Source organism: Amblyomma americanum, chromosome 10, assembly GCF_052857255.1.
Source record: "Amblyomma americanum isolate KBUSLIRL-KWMA chromosome 10, ASM5285725v1, whole genome shotgun sequence".
NCBI classification, from domain to species: Eukaryota; Metazoa; Arthropoda; class Arachnida; order Ixodida; family Ixodidae; genus Amblyomma; species Amblyomma americanum.
Window position 1 is genome coordinate 108301647 of NC_135506.1, and position 23603 is coordinate 108325249.

The 23603-nt window shown below is 46.9% G+C and overlaps 1 protein-coding gene across 1 annotated transcript in view; it reads right to left on the reverse strand.

The window, feature by feature from the left end:
* LOC144108617 (uncharacterized) overlaps positions 1-20228 on the reverse strand; it is a 36829-nt gene extending 16601 nt beyond the window's left edge. Inside the window, exons 1-4 of the mRNA XM_077641809.1 lie at positions 20155-20228; positions 12133-12182; positions 9476-9569; positions 2430-2576 (exon numbers count right to left, since the gene is read on the reverse strand). Of these exons, the coding sequence (XP_077497935.1) occupies positions 2430-2576; positions 9476-9569; positions 12133-12182; positions 20155-20167 (304 nt within the window). The 5' untranslated portion in view covers positions 20168-20228. The remainder of the gene's footprint in view (positions 1-2429; positions 2577-9475; positions 9570-12132; positions 12183-20154) is intronic.
* Between the last annotated feature and the right edge of the window lie 3375 nt (positions 20229-23603).

The window sequence follows — 23603 nt, forward strand, 5'->3', positions numbered from 1 at the left end:
CATGATTTGTTAGCTGCCAAAGCTCGCCTTCCTGGGGCAACTTTTATACGATAACATTAGAAGCCTGATCGAAAAAAATGCGTCGTCGGTCATAATGTTCGCTGACTGGCTAGGTGAAAGGGTGTCACCGGGCCGGATGTTGGCATTGGCTGGACAGAAGTAACGTCACCACACTGGAAATTTCGCCACTCCTGGTAGAGGTATCACCTAACGCTATCGCAGTATCAACACTATGTGATTAGGGGTCGCTGTGAATTTTTTTTTGCATAATGCTGCAGACATTTTAACCGCGTCCAGGAAGGGAAGGTACTGAACAGAAAGAAATTGTTTACATCGGCCATCACCGCAAGCCTTTGAATAACGGTAAAAAGACCTGCATACACAATGTAAAGGAGAAGGCGGCGTTAAAATAGGAACAAAAAATAAAATATAAATATTTTTTTGATAACACTCTGAATGATCTTTTCATTACCCAACTTTTAAAATGAAAATATTCTATTCCCTAAGCGTTCATAGAAGAAAGCAAAACGAATGATTTTATTGTGGAAAGTTTGAGGTTACGCTTTAGTGGAGCTGATTGCAAGCGCAGTGTGTTAATAAAAACTGAATGAAGCTTACGGGGGAACTATGAATTTTGCCATTTATTAGGTGATAGGAGGCCTGCTTCAAGGAAAACGCTAATAGATTTAATTTTGGGTTTTTGCCATTGATAAATTTGGGGATCCAGTTCGTTTGTACTTGTTTTTTATCAACCTTACAGCACGCCGCTGTACATTTTCCAGTTTAGCTGTTCCCTTCTTTTATGAAGCTCCAAATCATATAAAGGGCCAGAATTAAGCCAGTCAAGATTCTCGGAACTTTTTCTTCGGGAGTAAGTGGCCCTTTCTCGGTTGAACTCAAGACTGATGTGATCTGATACGATTCGGTTTAATAGCAGCGTATTCAATTTTTGGGCGCGTATGTCAAAGGACACCCTTCGCCCATGCCGGCAGTCTGCACCAGCTCCGATTTTTACAGCGGAGGTCAGCACGGTACTACGTCTCAGAGAAAACCAAAACAAACCGCAATAAACCGTCACGTCTTTGTTCTTCAATACACTGTCGTTTCTTAACTATTGTTACGCGGTTTATGGCCGAACTCGTGCTGGTAAATACAACTCGTTGACGGTGGAAACAAGCAGGCGTGCTCGGAGGTCGACGAAGGTGAGAATAATCAACCCTCTAGGCCGTGCTGAAATTAGGTTACGACGAACATTCAAGACAACGTGCCTGTAACGTTTACCACAATATTGTAAATAATGAGAACAAATGCGCATGACTACGGGTATTTCAGGCATACCTGGGCAACTCTCGTGTGACATACAAAATGACAAGGTCATGTGCCCGGGGCTGTGATCATGGAGCATGAACAATCACAGGTTTTCAGTCGTGCTGGCACTACATTAACTTTCCCGTGCGCGTACTATCGCGATGGAAAGAAATACGAACAACGCGGCGTCTACGCGCTAAACACCGATATCGCTGTCAGTAACTGCATGTGCGAAGTAAACTGTAATAAAAGCATTAAATAAAAACAGAGAATTATTCCACACCCTCTATTTTTTGACATTCAGTGCAGAATAGAACACGGCATTGAAAAGCGCAGTAGAGCAACAACCGCAACCGACATTGACATTCATGCATCCTCTTTCAAAATACAGTCAAGCCACAGAGCCCTGCGCTGATAAACTGGAAATACTAGTGCTCCACCGGCTTTTAAGTCCCCCTTTCCTCTCACCCCCATTCATACCAAGGCAACTTCACTCAACTGATAACCCAAGCTATATATCGGGAAAGTGCCGAGAACTCTTCGCCCAGAAATGCCAAGGGCTGCGAAAGGGGCACTGTGGTTAGAATCCTTTTCCTTGTACACAAGTATCCCGCACATAACTGTTTTTTTCCCGATTCTGCGTCTTTTAGCCACCGGCGAAATGCTACAGGCATCTCGCGAGGCGAAGTGCAGTGCCTAAAGGGGACCTCTAGGCTGTTGCGATCCGTCGGCTTAGCACTGGTACGCGTGAAGATTGGCTGATTACTGCACAAGCCCACTAGCCGCTACGAACCACAGACAATCCGTCACGAAAAAAATGGTGGCTAGGCATTCTTTTCTAAAACTGCCGTACTGAGGCAATGAATGACATTGCGTTTCAAAAGCAGTGGGCGTAAACTCTTGGCTACCAGCTTTTGTTTCTCCGTGCGAGTGGTTGTACGCTGCTGGAATGCGATTTACCAAAATGCTGCTTGTGCCGGAGGCCCAGTCTTCGCCTCCAAACAGAGCAATTCTAGTGAAGGCGCCCAAAGAATTAACTGCACGTACACAACTAGAGCTTTCAGTAACCATTACCGATAATACTATATAGCTGCTAACAAATACTACCTGGTCAGGCTTACCCAAGTGTTCCGATAAGGCACCATGCTCATCGGTGCTCAACCGCAGATTCTTCATGCCTTGCGAGAGTGCACTATACGCATCGTTGGTGATGTGGAGTGCCTTTCTTTTGATGCTTCCTTTGCTGGCATCTCCTAGTAATCGATGTGCTGGAAAATGTAGGTTTATGAACAAATATTAGGCCTTGTTGCACATTATAACCGAGATTATGGTTAGTCCTGTATTACATCCACCTTGCCTGAAAGCATGGAATTTCGTGACCGCTGTTGTTACAAGCACTTCTACTCATTAGTCAGCTCAAATATATGAAGGAAACTGGAATTAAGGATGTCACGTCATATATTATGGACAATTTTTGTTTTGCAGCCAGCCAATCAAGAGAGCCTGTTTTATCGTGTTTTTTCAACCCATCAATACAAAATGTATGCCTCTAAATGCTGATCTGACCATCCAGCCGCGTAGAACACAGAGAAAGAAGGTCAAAAATTGTACAAAAGAGGAGAAGATAGATAGGAGAATATAGGAGAAGGCGGCGCTGCGTTGCAGCACGTGTGGCGGATGATACGAGCTGCGGGACCAGTGATTTTGGCGAGCAGTGAGAGATTATGGTGACCTTCCGTAATGATACTGACAATGATTAGGCTGACGGTGATGATCTATATGATCGTTAACAATATGTGTTAGATTTCTATTTAGACTTAGTCAACAATTATGGAGTTTGAAAACACGAGTTTTGCTATTACCTCTAGCATTTTAACGCAAAGTAATCAGCGAGTCTACGGTTACATGTTTCAATAACCAGTTGACCAAATTTCCTCCTTTGACAATAGCCGGCTCAATAACTCTGCGGACGAGCACTAAATGCACTCATAAAAAACAACGCGAGTTGCGCGCGGGAAAATTTCTAAGAAACGATGGGCTGCAGGCCTCCTTACGCGCAGGCGATGCAACCACCCAAGGGCTGCGGTATGGAGTACCAAGAGGTCATTGTTTCGACTGCCGCCCTATTCGCTTCTGACAGCGAGTTGCTAGGTGCGACGAGGAGGAGAGTTCTTGGAGGACGCAACCCCCAACCCAGCCGTGGTTCAATGCGTAACGCGGTTTTGTGGTTCTCAATGGAATTGGTTTAATCCCTCATTTCTATACGAAGCCTTCACCTGACATTACATCAGTGGGCTCGCTGCTACGGCGGCTATGTTTATCAACCGCTGGGCTGCCCCGCGAGCTTCGACATTCCAATAAACATGCGAGCGCTGCGACCGACTCCTATCTTCTTTTAAATCTGTAGCGTTAAGGCGCTCGATTAGCGGAGAACCCTGCCTTGTAGTTGGCGGTGGCGGGTTCAGAAAATCCGGGTTAGTCGAGAAGGCCGCGGAGAAGGAGCCGAGGGATTTAAAAGCGAATAAAGAAAGAGAAAGAGAGAAACACAAACGAAAAGGCAGGGAGATAAACCAAACAGCTCCCGGTATGCCACCCTACACGTGGGAAGGGGAACGGAGGAAGAGGTAGAAAGGAAGAGAACAAAGGAAGATTCTCACTTCTCCACATGTCCGACAAATAAAAATTTTCTTAAATGTGATCTTAAGGTCGCAACGTTACTCAAGTGTCTTTATGACGAGTAGGAATGCAAAATTAAAAAGAAAACAATTGGGGTAAATATATGGTAATCAAACCTGCGACCCTTGGTTCGCAAATCAGACATGCTGCCCCTAAGCCAATGAGGCACTCTTTTTTCTTTATTGCATGGAAATAGATCCGAAAACGAAAAGCTAAGCATGCTTGCGCCCCAAAACATCAGGCCACAATACCCATGCACGACCCCATCTTCCCAAACATAAAAAATCTGGGAGGCATATACATGCATCCAAATAGAGGAGCCAGCTAGGTGACTCTTCCAGGGCAGCAATACTCCCCGTACCAAAGTGCACTGCTCATGAAACAAATATTTCGGGGACCGTGGTGATTCGGTGTGGCGGTCCATCAAGCGGGCTTTCCTAAGACTAAATGGTCCAAGCAAAATAATGAGATCAAATGGCACAACACAGTTTTTCTGCATAGGCAAAAACGAACACCGCAGGCTGTGATGTCGATGTCCATCTTAATTGTACATTGTAATATGTCTCAGAAACATAACATCAATGCAAGAATAAAAAAATTGTCAATTGCCTCTGGTGCATTGCACAGGCGGCAATTCACAGTCCATGGCGCAAGCATCTCCTTTGCATGAAGCCATGCGTTCCCAGGCAGCGTGTGTTCAGTTTAAAGAAGAATGTTTTTACACCAGAATTAATGCACATTCGCCTAACACGTTCTAAAACACGGGTGTCAAGGCACTCCAGAAAAGGTTGCCTATACAACGGTACAGGACAGGAATACTCTCAGAATGCCTGAATAATCTGCCTTCATGAGAGGATATACAAGTATACTAAAGAAATGCGCACAGTAGGGAAATTGAAGTTGTCAGAAACTTCCTTAAGGGATCTTTATAAAGGACACTCACGAGCTTGTCCAATCGGTGCGAATAGAAAAGGCAAATCAGCATAGAGACGCCTGATAAGCACCGCTACTAAAACGGCAGGTTTGTCAATTTAAAAGTGAAAAAACACGAAACAAGCTGATGCAGGAATAAGTGAACAAGGACTATTCCACCTGGGTTTAGAGAAACAAATATGTTAGCGCAATGCATGGGTTGTCATTGGGAACGCATACGAAGGTAGCAGTTATTCTGTGCATCACCTGCACTTTCTTCCTAGCACAGTGGAGAACCTGTAGCACATAGGCAAGTTCTGCGAACAAAAAAATTGCTGCCGACTTGAGCGCGAGCACTCACTGTCATGTCCCTACCCATCCAAGCCTGGGTTTGTCGCCTCATGGAGATTATCTCCACGATTATGCAGATTATTTCCAGTAGTCTCCACTGTTGCATACTAGGTGAAAAGAAACCCATAGGTACTGAAGGGTCCCACAGTCTCAGCTTATGCCACCAAAATGACTTGGCGTTGTACCCCCAATGACTGAACCAAAACTCCTTGGATTTATCTAAATTAAGAGCCGCACCTGATAACTCAAGTAACTAACTGTTCAGTCAAATGCAATGGCTTGAGCACACTATTTTTGTCAGAACAAATGAAGGCGACATCGTCTGCATAGGATAAAATAATTTAACATTGCGCTAGGGAGCAAACAGGGATAGTTGGGCTCTAATTATTACTGAGGCAAAGAAATTCAAGGTTATAAATAAAGCTACTTGTCAGGTCTCATCTGATACTGTCTTCAAAACTGGACCTGCAATAAGAATATGGGTTTGAATGCTGCGGCCGCTGATACAGCAGATCTGATGGATACCTATTAAGTCATAGCGACTGCTAGATGCAGAAGATTGCAAATAACTTTAGCAAAAAGTTTGCAGTCAATTTTGCAGAGAGAAATTAGACGATGAGGAACCTTCATTTGACTTGGTCAAATGGAGGCTTTGTATTTCTTCGAAACTGTCCATGTCTGCAATGTGATATGCAAAGAGGAGCCCAAGCCGCTGTAGGGACCCTATAACGCTAACGCGTCATAGCCTTAAAGTGAAGCTTAAGTGTACTCCAAATTAAGATGCCTCCCGAAGTGCCCCTGTCCATCACAATCATGAGGGCTACAAAGCGCACCTGATCGTAAAGGTCCGTGTTCGGTACGAAAAAAAGGTTTTACACTTTGTGGGAATTCAACCTTCATGATGCGACGGAAAAAGGGATATACAGTTATATTAGCCTCATCCCGTACATTACACGTAAAATTATCGGGTACTTTGAATTTTCGAAAAAATGCCCGAAAATCGTCACAACTGCACATTTCGCTCCTTTGTTAGCCACCCAGTCCGAAGACGAAGTGCTCCTTTTATAGCGGTCGGCGCAGAGTTTTCTGCCATTCAGCCTGTGGAAATCATTATCATTATCAGCATCAGCATCATCAAAAGTTTTCATGACATTAAGGTTGCTTGAGTTGGGAGAACTAATCTCGAGTTGTTTCTGCAGCACTACCCGCAAGTGTTAACGAATGTTTACGTTTCTGGATGCTAAAACACACTTCAGCAAAATGCCGAATATTTCAGTGAGCCGCGGTTGCCAGAGAAAGTCGGTGCGCGGCTGTCTCATCGGCATCATCCTCGGGTACATCAGCTGTCTGAGGGCATCAGCTGCATCAGATAGCGCGGCTGTCTCAGCTGCATCATCCTCGGCATACCGAATCTCGGCCTCACCTCAGCGCTTTTAAATTTGTTGCTTGTCCTTGTTGGTATAGCATACCGAATTCTCAAATCACAGGTGAGGACTGAGACTGAGGTAGTTGAGAGGACAAGCGTGTACCCGCCCCTAGATTCATTCAAGTAATTTTTCGGTCAACAGCCCTCCTGCGGAGTCGAAGAGCAGTGACTGGCGCAACCTAATTATCAAAACTAGAACAAAAAAACAGAAATCGCAAACATACTACCTACAACGCTTTTGGATGTTCCGTTTTTCAATGCGCGCTGGTGGCGTAAAGAACTTGTATAATGCTCGGTGCTGTTCTCAAGGGTAAACAATGACCCTTTTCGGGATACGCCTGGTCAAGGTACTTGGGTAATACCCTCCAAAGCATACTAAGTATCCGTTCGGTTGTAGTCTTGATCCTTGTGACGGCGGCGTGTGCCTTTCTGTCGATCTGTAGTAGTAGGTCGAGAACCCTAATCTGCTTTGTTGGCTTGATGACCGTTCCGTCGATGGTGATGATCACGTTCGGCGGCAGCTCCTTCTTGCATTTTCCCGGCTGGATCATGACTAGCTCTGATTTCTGGGGAGCGCAGCTCAGACCGCACGACTTTGCGTACTCGTGCACGGTCGTTGCCGCCCTCTGCAAGGCTTCCTGCGTCCAGGCATCGGCCCCGGCTCGGGTCGTCCAGACCGTAATATCATTGGTGTTGAACGCGTGGTCCACGCCTTCGATTTGCTTGAGTAGATCGTGCAGGGGCAGGAGGGCCAGATTGAAGAGCAGGGGCGACAAGACCGATCCCTGAGGGGTGCCCCTATCGCCGAGCTCGACAGTGTCCGACTTCTCCTCCCCTATGCTGATGATCGTCGTGCGGTTTGACAGAAAATCTTTTATGTATCCGAATATCTTTCGGCCACATCTGGTCTTGTTCAGACTCTGCAAGACGCTTAAGTGCGAGTTGTCAAACGCTCGCTCCAGGTAGAGGGCAAGTTCGACAATCTAAATTATAGGTTCATCTCTTATGGAGTGCGCGAGATGCTTGAAGATTGCGGTTCCCACGGCAGATCAAGGCAGATTTAATGCACGCTACAAGGAAGCTCCGTTGCTTTGTGCTCAGCGCTTTCTCGCTCTCCCGCGCTATACCTCTGGGAACTTTTGCTAAAAGTAGCTTAGATTCATCGGAAGTAACCTACCGCGGCTATTGCTGCGATTGAAGCAGCCACATTCCACGCACGTGCACATACTAACATCCTTCCACTGACGTTTGTGGAAGCTATGGACTGCCATTGCAAACGCAGAAAGATTTGCGCAATAAAAAAACACATGCACGGCTATGAGTCACATTCCATAGGTAATGGCGCATAGGTAGGACGCAGTATCGGTACCAACGACTGTTGCCACTTCTATTTTTGGTCATCTTTAACAAGACCAAATCTTTACGTGGTTCGTGCACCTTAAAAACACCGTTTGGTTCCTGCGATTATCCGCACAATTAGCCGTTTGTCTCAGGTCATGCGGTCAGCCCGCTGTATGCTCGTCGCTTTCAATCTGCCAGTTTTGCGCCACGACATGCATTTGAGCGTCCCGGCCATCTTATAGTGGCTTCCTCACGACAACTCTGAAAGAAAGAGCGAAAGTAAGCTCCCAACAACAAAAGAAAGAAAGGTTTGAGAGGACAGCCGGAGCCCCACACGCACTGCTTCTTACAATGAATGTCGATGACAGTATTCACGTCAAAACGCGCGCATCTCTTCCAAACCAAAAGAACTGCTGGTGGTTTAGCTCTGGTTAGCCCTGGTCGAAAGCGAAACGCTGCATCTCCCTGGCTAAGTTTGTGGTCGAGCGACTGGTGATCTCTACGGCAGACGTCGCATCGAACACACCTAGCGTTCCGCCGAACACATCAAATTGCTCCCACGTTTTATGCAGAACCCACATTGATGCCCTGCGCATGCGAATCGAGCAGACGCTTTCCCGCTCCGCTCGGTCAAGGCGTGTTACGTCTTGGAGGGAGTAGGCACACACCTGTTTTTCTGCATGCCTCTGTCTGCCTGCAATCCTACCATGCCTAAACTGGCTCTGCCTGTATATGTCAGGCTAAGTCTTTCAAGACATCCCGAAGGAGGTCTGGGAACATCTCAGAATAGACCCACTCCTGAGAAACATGCACCCCACCTTCAACAGTGAGAGGAGGGAAAAGAGAGCCGAAGCCCTCATGAGACGATTCAACGAAATGAATAAGGAGACGGTAGCATACACAGATGGGGCCAGCGGTAGACTGGGAGCAGCTGTAGCCTCAGTGGTGGATGGCAAGGGTACATCAATATCAGCAGCTACGATACGCAGCCGCAATTCGGAAGTAGCAGAAGAGGTAGCAATAGCGCTTGCTTGCGTGGGAACAGAGGCAAACTATATAATAAGTGACAGTAAAACAGCCATCTACAATTATGGAAGAGGTAGAGTCTAACACACCTAGCGTTCCGCCGAACACATCAAATTTCTCCGACCTTTTATGTAGAACCCACTTTCATGACATACACATGCGATGCCAGCAGATTTCCAGCTTGACTTAAGGTCAATGGTCAAAGTCGAGATAGATGGTGTAACAGACGCTGATGTCGCTGCTGTAGATGACTTCGTTTCGAACCTAAATGCCACCAGTTTTGTCATTGTTTGGCATGGAATTGCATTAAAGGTCAAACTTGCGGCCCCGCTGACCTGTAGCTATATTTAAGATCAACTTTGCGGCCCTGCTGACGGCTCGAAAATTTGGCGTAGTGAAGCTTTTCGCTGTAAGAAAACACACGAAGGTACTCACGTTCCTCGGCGCGCAACGCTTCTCGCGATGCTGGTTCCAAGGACAGAATGTCAGGCACTGTAATGCTCTCGTTCATCGCTGCAGCTCCAGGCACCTGAAATTCGCAGGTGTGCATAGAATGGGGGCAGAGTTAGTGCCCCAGGTGAAAGCTGGTCGCGTACGAGGTTGTGCGATGCCAAAATAGGAGTGAGTTTAGCATCACGAGCAGAGCTCCAGAAAGATATCTGAGTGCCTGCGTGTTCCTAAGCTTTACGGAGCACAAAGACCCCTAACTACCAACGAGTTCCAAGTTAGGGCGTCGCACTAGACCTTTGGGCGCTTCTGAATCCAGGTAGCGAGGAAGAATTGTGTGTGGGCTCTGGAGGCTTTGAAATGGTGAATAAGCCTCCTGTTTCCACCACCTAATACAAGTTAGCACTAGGAACTAGAATAACTAGAATAAGAATATTCCCAAACACACCCTACGTAAACTGTATTTTTATGAAGGAGGGGTTGCTGGTAAGCACAGAAAATTTGCAAATAGCTTGCTCGCCTGAACATGTGTCCTCATACCATATAAAATGGAAACCCTACCACAGCAGAAAAAAAACGTGAGTTAGATTAACCTCGTTTCATTCAGTGCAAAGGCCTTTCTTAATAGAATATTTTTTTTTCATTTCTTAGGGTAATCGCGATGCCAGACTGTATCAACATAGAATTTAAAAAAGGAGAGTTTCCTGATCAATAACGCTCGGTGCCAGTTAGAGCATCCCGATTTTTCCATCGCCCTCCTGCATGTCTGAACTTCTTCGCAACCATACATTAATCTGAAACATATCCTTTTGTCTTGTCCTGCAGAAATTTAACCCCTTTAATCCACACTCCAGCCCCCAGTCAAGCGCGTCTGGCTGATATATGACCAGCTGACGGACAAGCTGGCCTTGGTGACTCTGGCGCAGCATGTACTCGATGCTTAGTGCTTTCTTTGAAGCTTTCTCTTCCTCCTAGTCCACAAAAAATGTATAGCGCAACACAGAATATAGCCGCATCAAACTTGTGTCGTAGCACTCTTTCTTCCTAAGTTTTCCATTAAAAGAATATGATTGTTTTAGGTGGAACATGAAGCGCGTAAATAACCACTTATAGACAGAGTGACGAACAGAGGACCAACACAGTGCGGTCCATCGAGAAAAAAAATACTGCCAGACAGTGACGGATGCTAGGGCAAATATAGACCGTTGCTAACAAGTAATGAGTGACAACCAAGCCTTAATTGTGGTTCGCTTGCCCTATCATTCGCATGTCGAAGTCGCATAGCCAGAGATCGGATGTTCTCTAAACCCCCCTTCTCCCTCTATGTAGGCGCGTTCTATATAATTCTCGGGCGCCAACACAACATAGTCCGGTGGACGTGATGTCCATCGCTGTCACTCTGACACCATAAAAAAAGAAGCCGTGTTTAACTACAGATGCTCAGATCCCACACATTTTGCAGAATCCGTTTTCGCGAAGTCAATAATTCCAGGCAAGATCATCGAATGGAACCATTTGCCAATAAATATCGCTATAGAATCGGGCACAACTAAATTTCAAGAGCTAAACCGTGGCAGGAGTTACATGCACCTTAACCCACAGTCCTAAAGGTGTCGCCCTTTCTTTCTTAGTCTTTTTTCACCTGAAGATCCGCCTCTTGGGATGATTTATTATGCGCCCTAATATCTTTTTGCAATGTATTCGTTTGGTTTTAGCAATTTAGCTGTATTCATCATTACATATTCTAGTGATAACAATAACGTTGTTAACCTTTTTTCGCAAAATCAAGTAGAATACTGCGCGTACATTTTTTATTGATTCTTGTTTGTTTTTGTCAGTTTTTTCTGTATTACGTTGTCACTAACATTTACTTTTTTGTGCCACCCATCAGCTGTGGTTGATCAGTGGTTTTTTCGCTCGGCTAATGATCCGGAGTTCCCGGGTACGAACCCGACCGCGGGGGCTGCGTTTCGATGGAGGCTAAATTCTAGAGGCCCGCGTACTGCGCGATGTCAGTGCACGTTAAAGATCTCCATTTGGTCGAAATTATTCCGGATCCCTCCACTACGGCATTCCTTTCTTCCTTCCTTCTGTCACTACGTTCTTTATCTATTCGCTTATGGCGCGGTTGAGGTTTCCGCCGTTATGTGAGACAGATACTGCGCCATTTCCTTTCCCTAAAAATCAACCAATTTTTACTGCCTCTCCCTTCCTTAAGCAGTAACCTTGAAAGAGGGCCATTAAGTGTATATATAATCAACAAATAAACGCGCGCTGATGCCATTGTGACAAAGTCGCGGCGGCTCTGACATGCTGAGTGGAAGTTCCCGTAATCATGTCCTGCCCCGGGCCACGGCTGCAGTAATTCGATGCATGCAATGAATGAAGTGCAAGCACCTTGAAATTTCTATGGGCGACATTAAAACCGAGTGACTGCTGGAAATACAGATCCCCCTTATAACGCGTCTAATGAGCAAAACTGCTGTTTTAGTAGGTAAAAGTAGGCACGAACAATTGTCATTGACAGTAAAGTTTGGAGTGAACGAGTACAAACTGCGCGAACACGACGGCACGTAAGGCACACTAATGGACAGACAAAGAACCCGAAGTGATAGGAGAGCTCGTGGGCAATACAGGCTGCTTACCTGAAAGGGCTCGAGCTCTTCAAAGGCCTGGCCGGTTGAAACGAGTGGCGCTGAAACAAAATGTGCAGTTATGAAAGCAGGCGGCACTTTTTTCTAAAACGTAGAATTTGTAGAATTAACGAGTCAAGCAATTCCCAGCCAACCAAACAAAACTTTGTACAATGTTCGCTCTTCGCCCTTCATATTCATGGCAACACAGTTGCCGTAAATAAAGGGGACGAAAACTGAGTACTTGTCACGTATCAAGCAAAAGCCTTCCATATGCCTAACTTAGGCAAATTGGATAGCGTTCCTTAGGGTTTGGCCTGAGATTCTGGCGTGAGACGCAATATACCTTGTGCTCTTAGGCTGTTTGAGCTAAAATGATTCTTTCGAGATCATATATAGAAGGAGATTGCGGACGTCATAACATATATGTTGGTAATCGATTTAAATCTGCGAATGAACTCTTAGGTATTTACTCTTAAGCTCTTTTTGCATTTATTGAATAGTAGCGATTCGTTAGCATATCCAATTTCAATTATCAGGTGTGAAGAAATGTAAAACTGCCCTCAGCGGTGGCTCAGTGGTTAGAGCGCTCGGCTACTCATCCGGAGTTCCCGCGTTCGAACCACGCCGTGGCGGCTGCGTTTTCATCGAAGTAATACGCTTAGGCGGCCGTGTGCTGAGCGATGTCAGTGCACGTTAAAGGTCCCCAGGTGGTGGAAACTACTCCGGAGCCCTCCACTACGGCACCTCTTTCTTTATTTCTTCTTTCACTCCTTCCTTTATCCCTTCCCTTACGGCGCGGTTCAGCTGTCCGCCGATACATGAGACAGATAATGCGCCATTTCCTTTCCAAAAAACCAATAAATATTATTATTACTCAGTGCACTGGCGTGAGAAATTTCAGCTGTTTAGGCGTATCTAAGTTACTCGTAAGCAGAGCGTAGCCACGGCTACCTCTCTCTGCCCCTGCTGGAGCAGTGCCTGGCATACCGCCGCTCGAACCAGAAGGAAAGTGCGAAAGGAGTGCCATGGGTCTGTTCTGACCTACGTTACTTCGTGGTAGTGACTGTGCAGGCTCCGCAGCAGCCCCGCGCCTCTTCGATGCGTCTGGACGGACGAAGTTCTATGCGTCGTAGAGCCGCGAGAAAAAGTTATGTCTCTGCGGCACCCCCGCTGGAAGAATGCGTAAGCATTGACGCCTCCTCGCCTCTATTTTCCCCTGTTTGCCTGAATTAGTCAAGTTGCATCATTGCCCTTTTCGTGTTTTAAAACTAGGCCCAACGCTTCGTTTTGAAATTTGGCGCCACGGTTCGCTTCGTCCACACTTCTGGTTTGTCAAATTTGGCGCCAGCTTTAGCTTTGCCCAATTCCGGTGTCTTCAAATAAGCGCCACTTTTGCTTCCGCCCCACTCGTTGTGTCATATTTCGTCCTCATATTAATTAGCTAATTACCCAACATGCTACTTATGATTTCCCCTGCGAGATTTTTCGATGCTCATATCTAGTGAGACCATTCTTCTTATAACATTACAACATTATCGCCATGACAAGCACGTGATGACACGAAACCGCAGACATAGCCATACAATGCATACGCACTAATACATTTTTACACATCAACTAACTCGCTCTAGCTGCCCTGACGGCCCGCTACAATTCTCTAATTTCTTCCAAGCTCCTAAATGTTAACAATTAGAAGTTAATAAGCAGTTCTTAAAGTTAATGCGTAGTCAACTTCTATCATAACCGTTTCGGCGTCCATCAATGCCGTCACTATGATCGCGAAACAATCATGACTTTAACTAAATATGCCCGTTTTTGAAAATTACTCATGATGAGATGCACATCTTGAAGCGAAAATTTGTTATTAAAGATATCGTAATGAAATTGGGTGTGCATATGTGTTTCTTCCTGGCTTCGAAATGCAATAAGTTTCAGTATGCCTCAATTAGAACCCATTTATGCGAAAATAACGGAAGCCTATTTAGCTAAACTCTTATGGTTCATTAACACACTTTATTTCACCATTTTCAATTTTTTGATTGAAGTGAAGCCGTTGCCAAAGGTCTGCTCTCTGGAGCTTGGCTATTTATGCTTTATTGAGGTACATCAATGTATAAAATTGTTCAAGTATGTCCAAGCACGAGAATTATGAATTGTAGCTAGGTTACAATATGGTTCACAAATTCATTAGTGTTCGACTCAGCGAAAAAATATAACATTGCTCCACAGTTCAGTAATTTCAGAATTCAACGGTAGAACAATAACTGAAATTGCACCATACAAACGTATTAAAAACTCCCGTAAGGCTAGTCACGGTTCCGAAAAACACGAAACTGAGAAAAACGGATTTGATGCGCGCGTGCCAGCAATTTTAAAGTCGTTGCGGAGGCCTAAAATACAGCGCAATGCGGGCGTTTTAAAAAATATCTGTCAACAATAATACCAGGATGTTGAAAGGTGCTTAGTTTTTAAACAAAACCATCATGGCGGCCATCGGAAACGAGGTCATGGGGCGCGATGGGCACGATATTCTGCCGCATTTTGCTCCGAAATCGCCATTTCCGCCGTTCGTAGACGCGAAATGTATGTTTTTTTAATTGTAGGTGAAATTAGGCGTTCAAAACTTTTGGCCAGTATTTTAGAATGTGCATAGATCCCGAATATGATACCGTGCAAAATAGAAATATTCGTATTTTTTTAACAATTCAAGATGATCTCCCCTTATCTTCCCTGTGAACACCCTGCACTTCCTTGCGGCTCTGAGCGGTGGCAAGGAAACAGAATGCCTCATTAGGCCTAGCCCTTTGGTAGCTTCCTCTTTTGCTTCCAATGCAGCGTTACCCATAGCGGACGCCAGCTCCACCACTTGCTAGAGAAAGCGCAGATGCGTTGTGTGTGTGCGTATTTGCGTCTCTTGTGCTGAAGACTTCGCCCCCAACTGGGGGACACAAGGCCAAAGTACCATAACTCCCAACCTTCAAGTCGCAAATAAAGTTTTCTCTCTCTCTCTTGCTCGCTCTTGGCCTCTACTCATCCCCTGCCTTCTTTGTGCAGTTCTATAATTGCTGAAAGTAACCAGTACGACGTACACGAAGAAGCTCTAATGCTGATGGCAGTAATGTGCGCATCTATGTCTAACGCTAAAATAACACACTGATTTTCACGTATACACCTCGGCGACTGCGGACATGTATACAAATGGAAGAATTTGCATGTTTAATGTCTTATCATGCCCCGTTTATATGTATGCGCAGTTCCGCTGCCTGTCTGGCTCTGCCACTCAAGCCCTATAGAGCTTCGGCAGGTCGGATGCCTGTACATGTTATTTGTATTTGGCGCAGTGGTGTATCATTATCATTATCCACACATAATACTCCGATTAGTGGCAGTCACATGCTGTCCAGATGTGATCTAAATTTATCTACGTAGCTGTTTAGTAGAAGACAATGGGAAACATACTGCATTGTTTGGCGCCTAAAACGCCCCTGATCATGGGACTTACCTAGTCGTCATAGCCATAGCGGTGTGCCTCGCGCTTAGTGGTTATCAGACGGGGAGCGCGATCGCAACAAGCCGGCGTCAAGTATCATTAAACGCCTTTGAACATTACATCCTGAAACGACTACATGGCGCGGCATGGTCAGCAGCAACTGCGACTGTTATAAAAATTATATAGTCACTGTGGCACCCGTATTGGAGGAATGCCAAAGTATGGACGCCTAGGCCCTCGCCTTTCTTCATCTAACTTTCATCAATATTTCATTTTTAGTTTTCATACTTGGCGCCACGCTTCGTTTTCAAATTTCGCGCCACGCTTAGCTCCGGACTCACTTCCAGATTTTAAATTTGGCGCGACTTTTGCTGCTGCGCCTCCCACTTCCATTTTTTTTGCAAATTTACAACAACCCTTCAGCTCCGCCCACTTCAGGTGGTGGTGGTAGTGGTTTTATTAAAAATAATAGTAAAAAGGAAGGAAAAGATTTTTGCTAGCCCCGGCATCTGCCATCGATACTGAAGCACCTGAGCTGGGGCAGCGGAAATAAAGGACAGCAGGCAGAATGGAGAAATGAAATGAAAGAGGTGAGGGGACAGGAGTAGAGGACAGGGGGAGAAGTAATATGTACAAACTATTTACACAATAAGTAATGTGTCCAGGTTGTGCGCGTGATTAGTTCAGTTTAGAGAAATTAAATCACACACGCGCACAGCACTGTGTAGGTTACAACTGGAGTGGGGCGTCCAGTTATTAATCGTTCAAGGTAGAACTCGCGGAGCGTTCGGTCACTGCGTGTAACTACCTGACGGAGAACAGACGGGACGTCAAGCCCGTGTGTTCGAGGAATGCACAGAGGCTCACCAAAGTTCGCTCACGAGTGCGCGCACTGCCCTGCGGCCACAATAGCGTCTTGATGGAGTCTGGTAGTATGCCCTGCGCCCTATAGGCCGCGAGCATATCGCGACGAGCATCGGCGAACGCGGAGCAGCGAAGGAGCAGATGTTCTAGTGTTTCCACTGCACCGCATCCGTCACACACATCACTCGTCCACTTCAGGTGTTTTCAAATGTGGCGCCAAGCTCAGACCCCGCCAACTTTTTGGACATTTTTGGCTTTAACAAATTACCCCAGAAACAAATCATGATTATTCCTGCGATATTTTTCGAATCTCTATATAATTAACCATTCTTTTTCTTATAAGCTGATTGGATGGAACGTTCTCGTGACGACACCAAACCATGAACATACTCATACAATGAACGCGCATCAATTGTCAAAAGCAGCGAAGTGGCACATGAGTCGCTTAGCGAGAGCGCCAAGAATGTACAAAGGCGAAAAATCGAAGTCTGAACGCTACAAGAACGCTGGAGTGCACAAGGCATCGTTTCTTCCGCGTCGCGTCATCGTCTCGTCTACCGGCGCTACCGCTCGACGCCCGCAGGAGAGGGCGAGCAAACACGTGAGCATATTGGGACGTCTCCAGACGAGGATGTCCGGAGATGTTGGATAAAGCAGCTCAATTATCCTCCTTCAGTGGATAATCGTGCTCTTCAGGGGCGACGCGAACCTACTGCGGTGGCGAGGAGGACAATAGCATGCGGACAGCAGGGGTCATGGTTGCGTCACAGAGGCGAGGACTGATCTGCAAGTAGCTGCCAACACGCGGCTAGACGTTACCTTTCACCAATCTTCGCATACGAGGTATTTCCGGTGGCGACGCTGACACCTGGCCTAGCCAGATATCTGCGACTCCCTACCGTCGGCTCGCGCGAAGCTCCGAAATTACGCCTCGGCGACGCCAGTAGCAGAAACGCTAGCACGACACCGAAGAAACGCTGCCTTGTGGTTCGGCCTTGACAAGCGCAGCGGCTCGAACGAAAGCCAAGCACTCTTATAAAGCTGCACTCTCCGGCACTAATCTGTCGGAGCGGCAATGGATGATTCGGTGGGCAGTCAATATAGCTCATGATTATAGCACCACTACTTTTCGGCTCGACCAAAGCAAGCGCACTACTCATCAGCGCCACAATACAGCTTTTCTATGTCGGTTCCTCTCTCGATGAGGCCTCTCGATGTAAAAGCGCCGCACGATGACAAGCTCAAATCCGTTCTACTGCATTTTTCACACCACAAAGCGCTCATAACTCCACCCGAGCGTCAAAGCAACCGTCGTCTAATCATGTTAGACAGCGCCGTTAAAATCATATACAGCAAGTCCACAAGCAAAGTTGACAAGCTAGCACTCATATGCACGACCATCGCTGTAATCATCATTGTTTGTGTTCACCTGCCCTCGCCGTGAACACAAATGAGTTTTTGCACAAGAATTTACTGCCTCAGCGTGGTTTTCCTGATCATAGCATTCAAGACCACACTGACCGTAAAGAAATGGAGTCCAACAGAGAGCTCGCAAAGACGCGGGGCTCTATATACATCCCGCAAATGAAACAGGCTGGGTAACCGCCGGAATGTATACGGAAATAAAGTAGAAAGAGACAAGTGAGGCTAGATGGAGAGATAGTGACGGGGCCCAGTGACGTGGAAACGAGATGAGATCCTTCCGCGCACAGTGTCCGGATTAAAGCAAGGAAATTTGATTGAGGCGAAATTATGGAGGCCCGTATACTGTGCGACGTCACTGCTTGTTAAAAAAGACCAGGTGGTCAAAATTTCTGCAACCCTTCACTACGGCGTCCCTCATAGCTTGAGTCACTTTGGGATGTTAAACACAATAAATCAAACAGCACCACACCAAAGAACATACTTTCCAGCAGCGCCGACGCGTTCGCTCTTGTCAGTAATGGTAAGGTCAAGCGAGCGTCATGCGCGTTTGGAGGCAGCCGCTCTCTGCCCTTCACCCTCCCTCATGCATTTCCTTCCCTGTGCTTGCATTCACTCGTGCCCGCTCCTTTTCCACTCTTACGCGCCGCGGAGAGGGATACAGATAGAGGAGGGCTGCAGAATAATTTTGGCCACATGGCGTCTTTAACATGCACTGACATCGCACGTGACCCCACCACTACAGCACCTCTTTTTTCCCTTCTTCTTTCATTACCTCCTTTATCCCTTTCCTTACGACGCGATTCAATTCAGGTGTCCACCTAGATTTGAGACAGATACTGCGCCATTTCCTTTCCACAAAATTCAATTTTCAATTTTTAGACAGCGGAGATTCGACCCGGAATTAATGCGCGTCGCACGTGTGGAGAGCCAATTATAGACGAGAGGTACCGGCGCAGTAAACAGTGCAGCGGCGCTTAGAGACGCGCAACATAATCCAGAGACAGAGTGCCTCGACATTCGCGATGAAAGCACTGCCGAGGTCAAGGCGCAAGGGCCCCGTGCAGGAACTTCAGCTAGGAACGCGGTGCACAAATAACGCGCACAGGTTGGAGTCTCTGCGACAGCGAAGGAGGTTTGTCAAGAGGACGTCCTTTACCACATTCTTCGCTTACAGCGTTCAAAGCGAGCAAACAGCTCGGCGCCGATAAGAAACAAGCGACGCCAGGACCTCGAAGTTGGTTTACGGGTATTTAACATCTAAAAGAGAGACAGGATGTGAGGGACGCCGTTGGGAACTGGTCTGGAAATTGCGACCCCCTGCGCTTCTTTTACTTGCACTGACATCGCACTCTACGGGCCTCTACGATTTCATGTCGCATTTCGTTGGAAGCGAAATTCTATAGGCCCCTTCGCGCTTGCCACATAAAGCATAGACGCGATATAGGTCAATAATCCAAAGTTCTATCCCGCAAAGTTGATGCAATAAAACTCATTCAGCTATCTACAAACATGGGCAAAAACAGTGTAGAAAAACAGCTAGTGCTCACATTTTTCGATTCTGGGTTGAGCACTGGTCGTATTTTGCACCGAAAAATAATTTCTCTCCGCGCATTCTATTGAGTAATAATAATGTTTGGTTTTTGAGGAAAGGAGATGGCACAGTATCTGTCTCATATATCGTTGGACACCTGAACCGCGCCGTATGGGAAGGGATAAGGGAGGAAGTTAAAGAAGAAAGGAAGAAAGAGGTGCTGTAGTGGAGGGCTCCGGAATAATTTCGACCACCTGGGGATCTTTAACGTGCACTGACATCGCACAGCACACGGGCGCCTTAGCGTTTTTCCTCCATAAAAACGCAGCCGCCGCGGTCGGGTTCGAACCCGGGAACTCCGGATCAGTTGTCGAGCGCCCTAACCACTGAGCCACCGCGGTGGGGTGCAATCTATTGAGGAAGACTGCAAAATCTGTCATACAGAAACGCTGTTTTTTCGCTATCCGCAGAACGCTTAGGTATAGCATTTTGGTGCAGCTGATCTGCAACAACCCGCAATAAGCTTTTATTTGGAGGATGACCGAGGCGGAGCTGTTCACCTACATTTCAAGAAAAGATGAGGTTCCTGGTGCAGCCAGTGCGCAATTATATCCATCGCGCCCACCAAAATAGTTATACAATCATGCCTCTCTGTAGGCGTAAGCACTACTATTGAACACCTAGCTCATAGAAAGAACTAGTAGAACAGGTGCAGACTTACCATTTGTTGCCATTGGAGTGCAGTGATGCTCGAGGTGCCAGAAGCGCTTCTTGAAGTGCACTGAAGTCACTATTAACTAATAGTACCGGCTCCTTTGTCACCCGAGTATTTCCACGCGAACGCTCGTCTAATGACTCAACACCGAAACGCGTCACCCGCGAGACAGAGTTGAAGAGGACGCTGAGGCCGCGTGCACTCACGGGCACTAGGGGAAAGGCTTGGGCGCTACCAAGACAATTCTCTGAGGGGGTTGACTTGGAGAGGCTCGGACGCTACCAAGACGATTTTCTGAGGGAGGTGGCTTGGAGAGGCGTGGACGCTACCAAGATGAATTTCTGAGGGGGGAGAGAATGTCGGGTTTCTAGGCGAACGCTCGTCGAACTGCTTAACACCGAAACGCGTCGCCCGCGAAAAAGAGTTATGAGACAGATACTGCGCCATTTCCTTTACTCCAAAAAAAAGCCAATTATATATAAAAAGAGTTGAAGAGGACGCTGAGGACGCATAACACATAGGCATTGGGGGAGAGGCTTGGACGCTACCAAATCAATTCTCTGAGGAGGGTGCCTTGGAGAGGCTCGGACGCTACCAAGACAATTTCTGAGGGAGGTGGCTTGGAGAGGCGTGGACACAGATTACGCAACTGGTTATTGGGAAAATTGTCAAAAACTTGCCACAAAGGTGTTAATAAGTCTCGCTTGCGTTGGTCGGTCGTGGCCGGCGGCCATTTTGCTTTTTTGCGTCATGGGTAGCTGCAGATTACATCACAGATGTGGCAGAAGTGGTGACGTTGCGCACCTAATTATACTGCCGCAAATTTAGTTTTTTCTCACATTTTCGAGGCCGTCAATATGACCGTTGCGTTCGTGACAGAAAATGGCAGCGGTGTACGCGGCCATACGACTGAGGCGGCTGCGCTGGCGCGATCAACGGCGAAGGAGGGTGCACGAAGATGCGTTTGACTTGCAGGACGAGCTGTTTCGACGCCTTTTTAGACTGGAGAAACAGACTGTGGAGCGGCTGTGCGAAGAACCCGCCGATCAACTGGGAGGTTTGCGTAATAGCGCGATGTCGGCGTGGCGGCAGGTGCTGCGTGCACTGCGGTTATTTGCCATGGGCGGCTTTCAGGCTGCCGTTGGTAGCGAGGCGCACGTCGGCATCGCGCAACCGATGGTAAGCAAGTGCGTGTGGCAGGTTTTGGAGGCAATCTGCAAAGTTAGCGCGCAGAAGGGGTGGGTTCCCACGGTCACCTCTGCGCCACAGATATATAAATAAAATACGCTTATGCTTGCAAAGCACTTTGTTTTTCCCAGAAAATCTCACTTCGTGGTCGTCTTCTGTTTCGCAAGTTAAAAGAAACAGACAACCACACATCTCATACTGTAACACCTCACCTTTTGACATTTTTGTTATCGATCGAAAGAGGCGAAAAACAGACTTCAACAAGTTGTATTCGTCGATTTCGTACTAAGCGCTTCTTGCAAGTTGGCTCCGTAGGCACGTAGCCTTCACTGCATTCGTTCAAATTTTTCTGCGCAAATAGGTGAACCGCACTGTAGCTTGAGTTCGGACGCCGTGTAAAAAACAATAAACAAGGCGTAGAATCGCTGCTTTCATGCACAAGCTTGAAGTTTTACCGCTATCAGCGCATCCCCGCGGCAGCAAAAGTTACCCACTAGAGAATTTATTAGCACAACTTCGAACACTTTTTGTTTTGTTTAATATTTTCGGAATTTAAACACAATATTTTGGCAAAATAAAATATTAGGGAGCGGTGAAACTCTCCACTCTCCTCTAAATCCAGCCCAAATGCATCCAATAAAGTTCTACCACCACCACCGCCACCAATATACTGGCGGCTGTGAGAATCCGGTGGCGCCTGTGACTTTTACCAAGGAAACCACACGTGCATCTGCGCTCATTAACTTTATACTGAGATACAGCTTTCTATGGATATGCTGTGGAAGCTAGCAGCGCGAGACGCCGCCTTTCACAACCCCCCGCCGCGGTGGCTCAGTGGTTAGGGCGCTCGACTACTGATCCGGAGTTCCCGGGTTCGAACCCGACCGCGGCGGCGGCGTTTTTATGGAGGAAAAACGCTAAGTAGCCCGTGTGCTGTGCGATGTCAGTGCACGTTAAAGATACCCAGGTGGTCGAAATTATTCCAGAGCCCTCCACTAGGGCACCTATTCTTCCTTTCTTCTTTCACTCCCTCCTTTATCCCTTCCCTTACGGCGCGGTTCAGGTGTCCAAAGATATATGAGACAGATACTGCGCCATTTCCTTTCCCCAAAAAACCAATTATTCAATTATTCCTTTCACAAGCGCCCTATTTGCACGCGATCGCGAGCCACGGACGCCGGCCTGTTACCAGGCGGCATGAGTTCCAAACTTCCATCGCACAGCAACAGATAGCTGTCCCGAGTATTAGTACCTGTCCCCCATCAGAGAATAATCTTGGTAGCGTCCAGTCCTCTCGCAAACCACCCCGTCAGAGAATCGTCTTGGTAGCATCCAAACCTCTCGAAGGCCAGTGCCCACATGCGGACGCGTCTTTTCCAACTGTTTCCCGCGAGCGACGCGCTTCTGTTTTAGGCAGTTGGACGAGCGTTCGGCTGGAAATCCGATATTCACCGCACGCGCTGCAAAGCTTGGCAACTGGGGCGACAAAGGAGCCGGTGCTATCAGTCAAGTGTGATGCCGAGCAGTCAGCGTGAGGGCCGTTAGTGGCATATAAGTATTATTTTGTGGAGGACGAGGAGGTGTAGTGTGTCGTAAAATTTCGCTTCGTCTGTGGATTTCCTGCCATTTTTGCTCTTTGACATGAATGCTGACCAAACCTCAGAGCGCCAGCCACCGGATTTACCAGAAGAAACAAGGCGCGCACACTCAGTGCACTTGAAGAAGCGTTTCTTGAACCTCGAGGAGCATTTCCCTCCAACGGCAGCAAATGGTAAGTGTGCACCTGTTCCACTAATCTTTTTTATGCGTTAGTTGTTCAATAGTACTGCTCACGGCTACAGGAAGGCGTGATTGTATAACTGCTTTGCAGGACCCCATGCATATCATTGCGCGCTGGCTGCACTGGGAACCTCGTTTTTACTTGGAATGTAGGTGAACAGCTCCGAATGAGTCGGCCTGCAAACAAAACTTATTGCGGGTTGTTGCAGATCAGCCGCACCGAAATGCGTTCTGCGGATAGCGAAGAAACCGCGTCTCTGTAGGCGGTCTTAGATTTTCTCGCTAGATTGCGCGGAGGGAAATTATATTTTGGTTTAAAATAGGACCAGTTCTCAACTCTGAGGACACAATTGTGAGCGCTAGCTGTTTCTCTACACCGTTTTTGCCCGCGTATTTTGAAATGGTGAATGGATTTGCTGCTTCATCTCTGTGGGATATAACCTCGGGCTATTCACGCACATATCATCTATGGTTTATGCGTCAAGCGC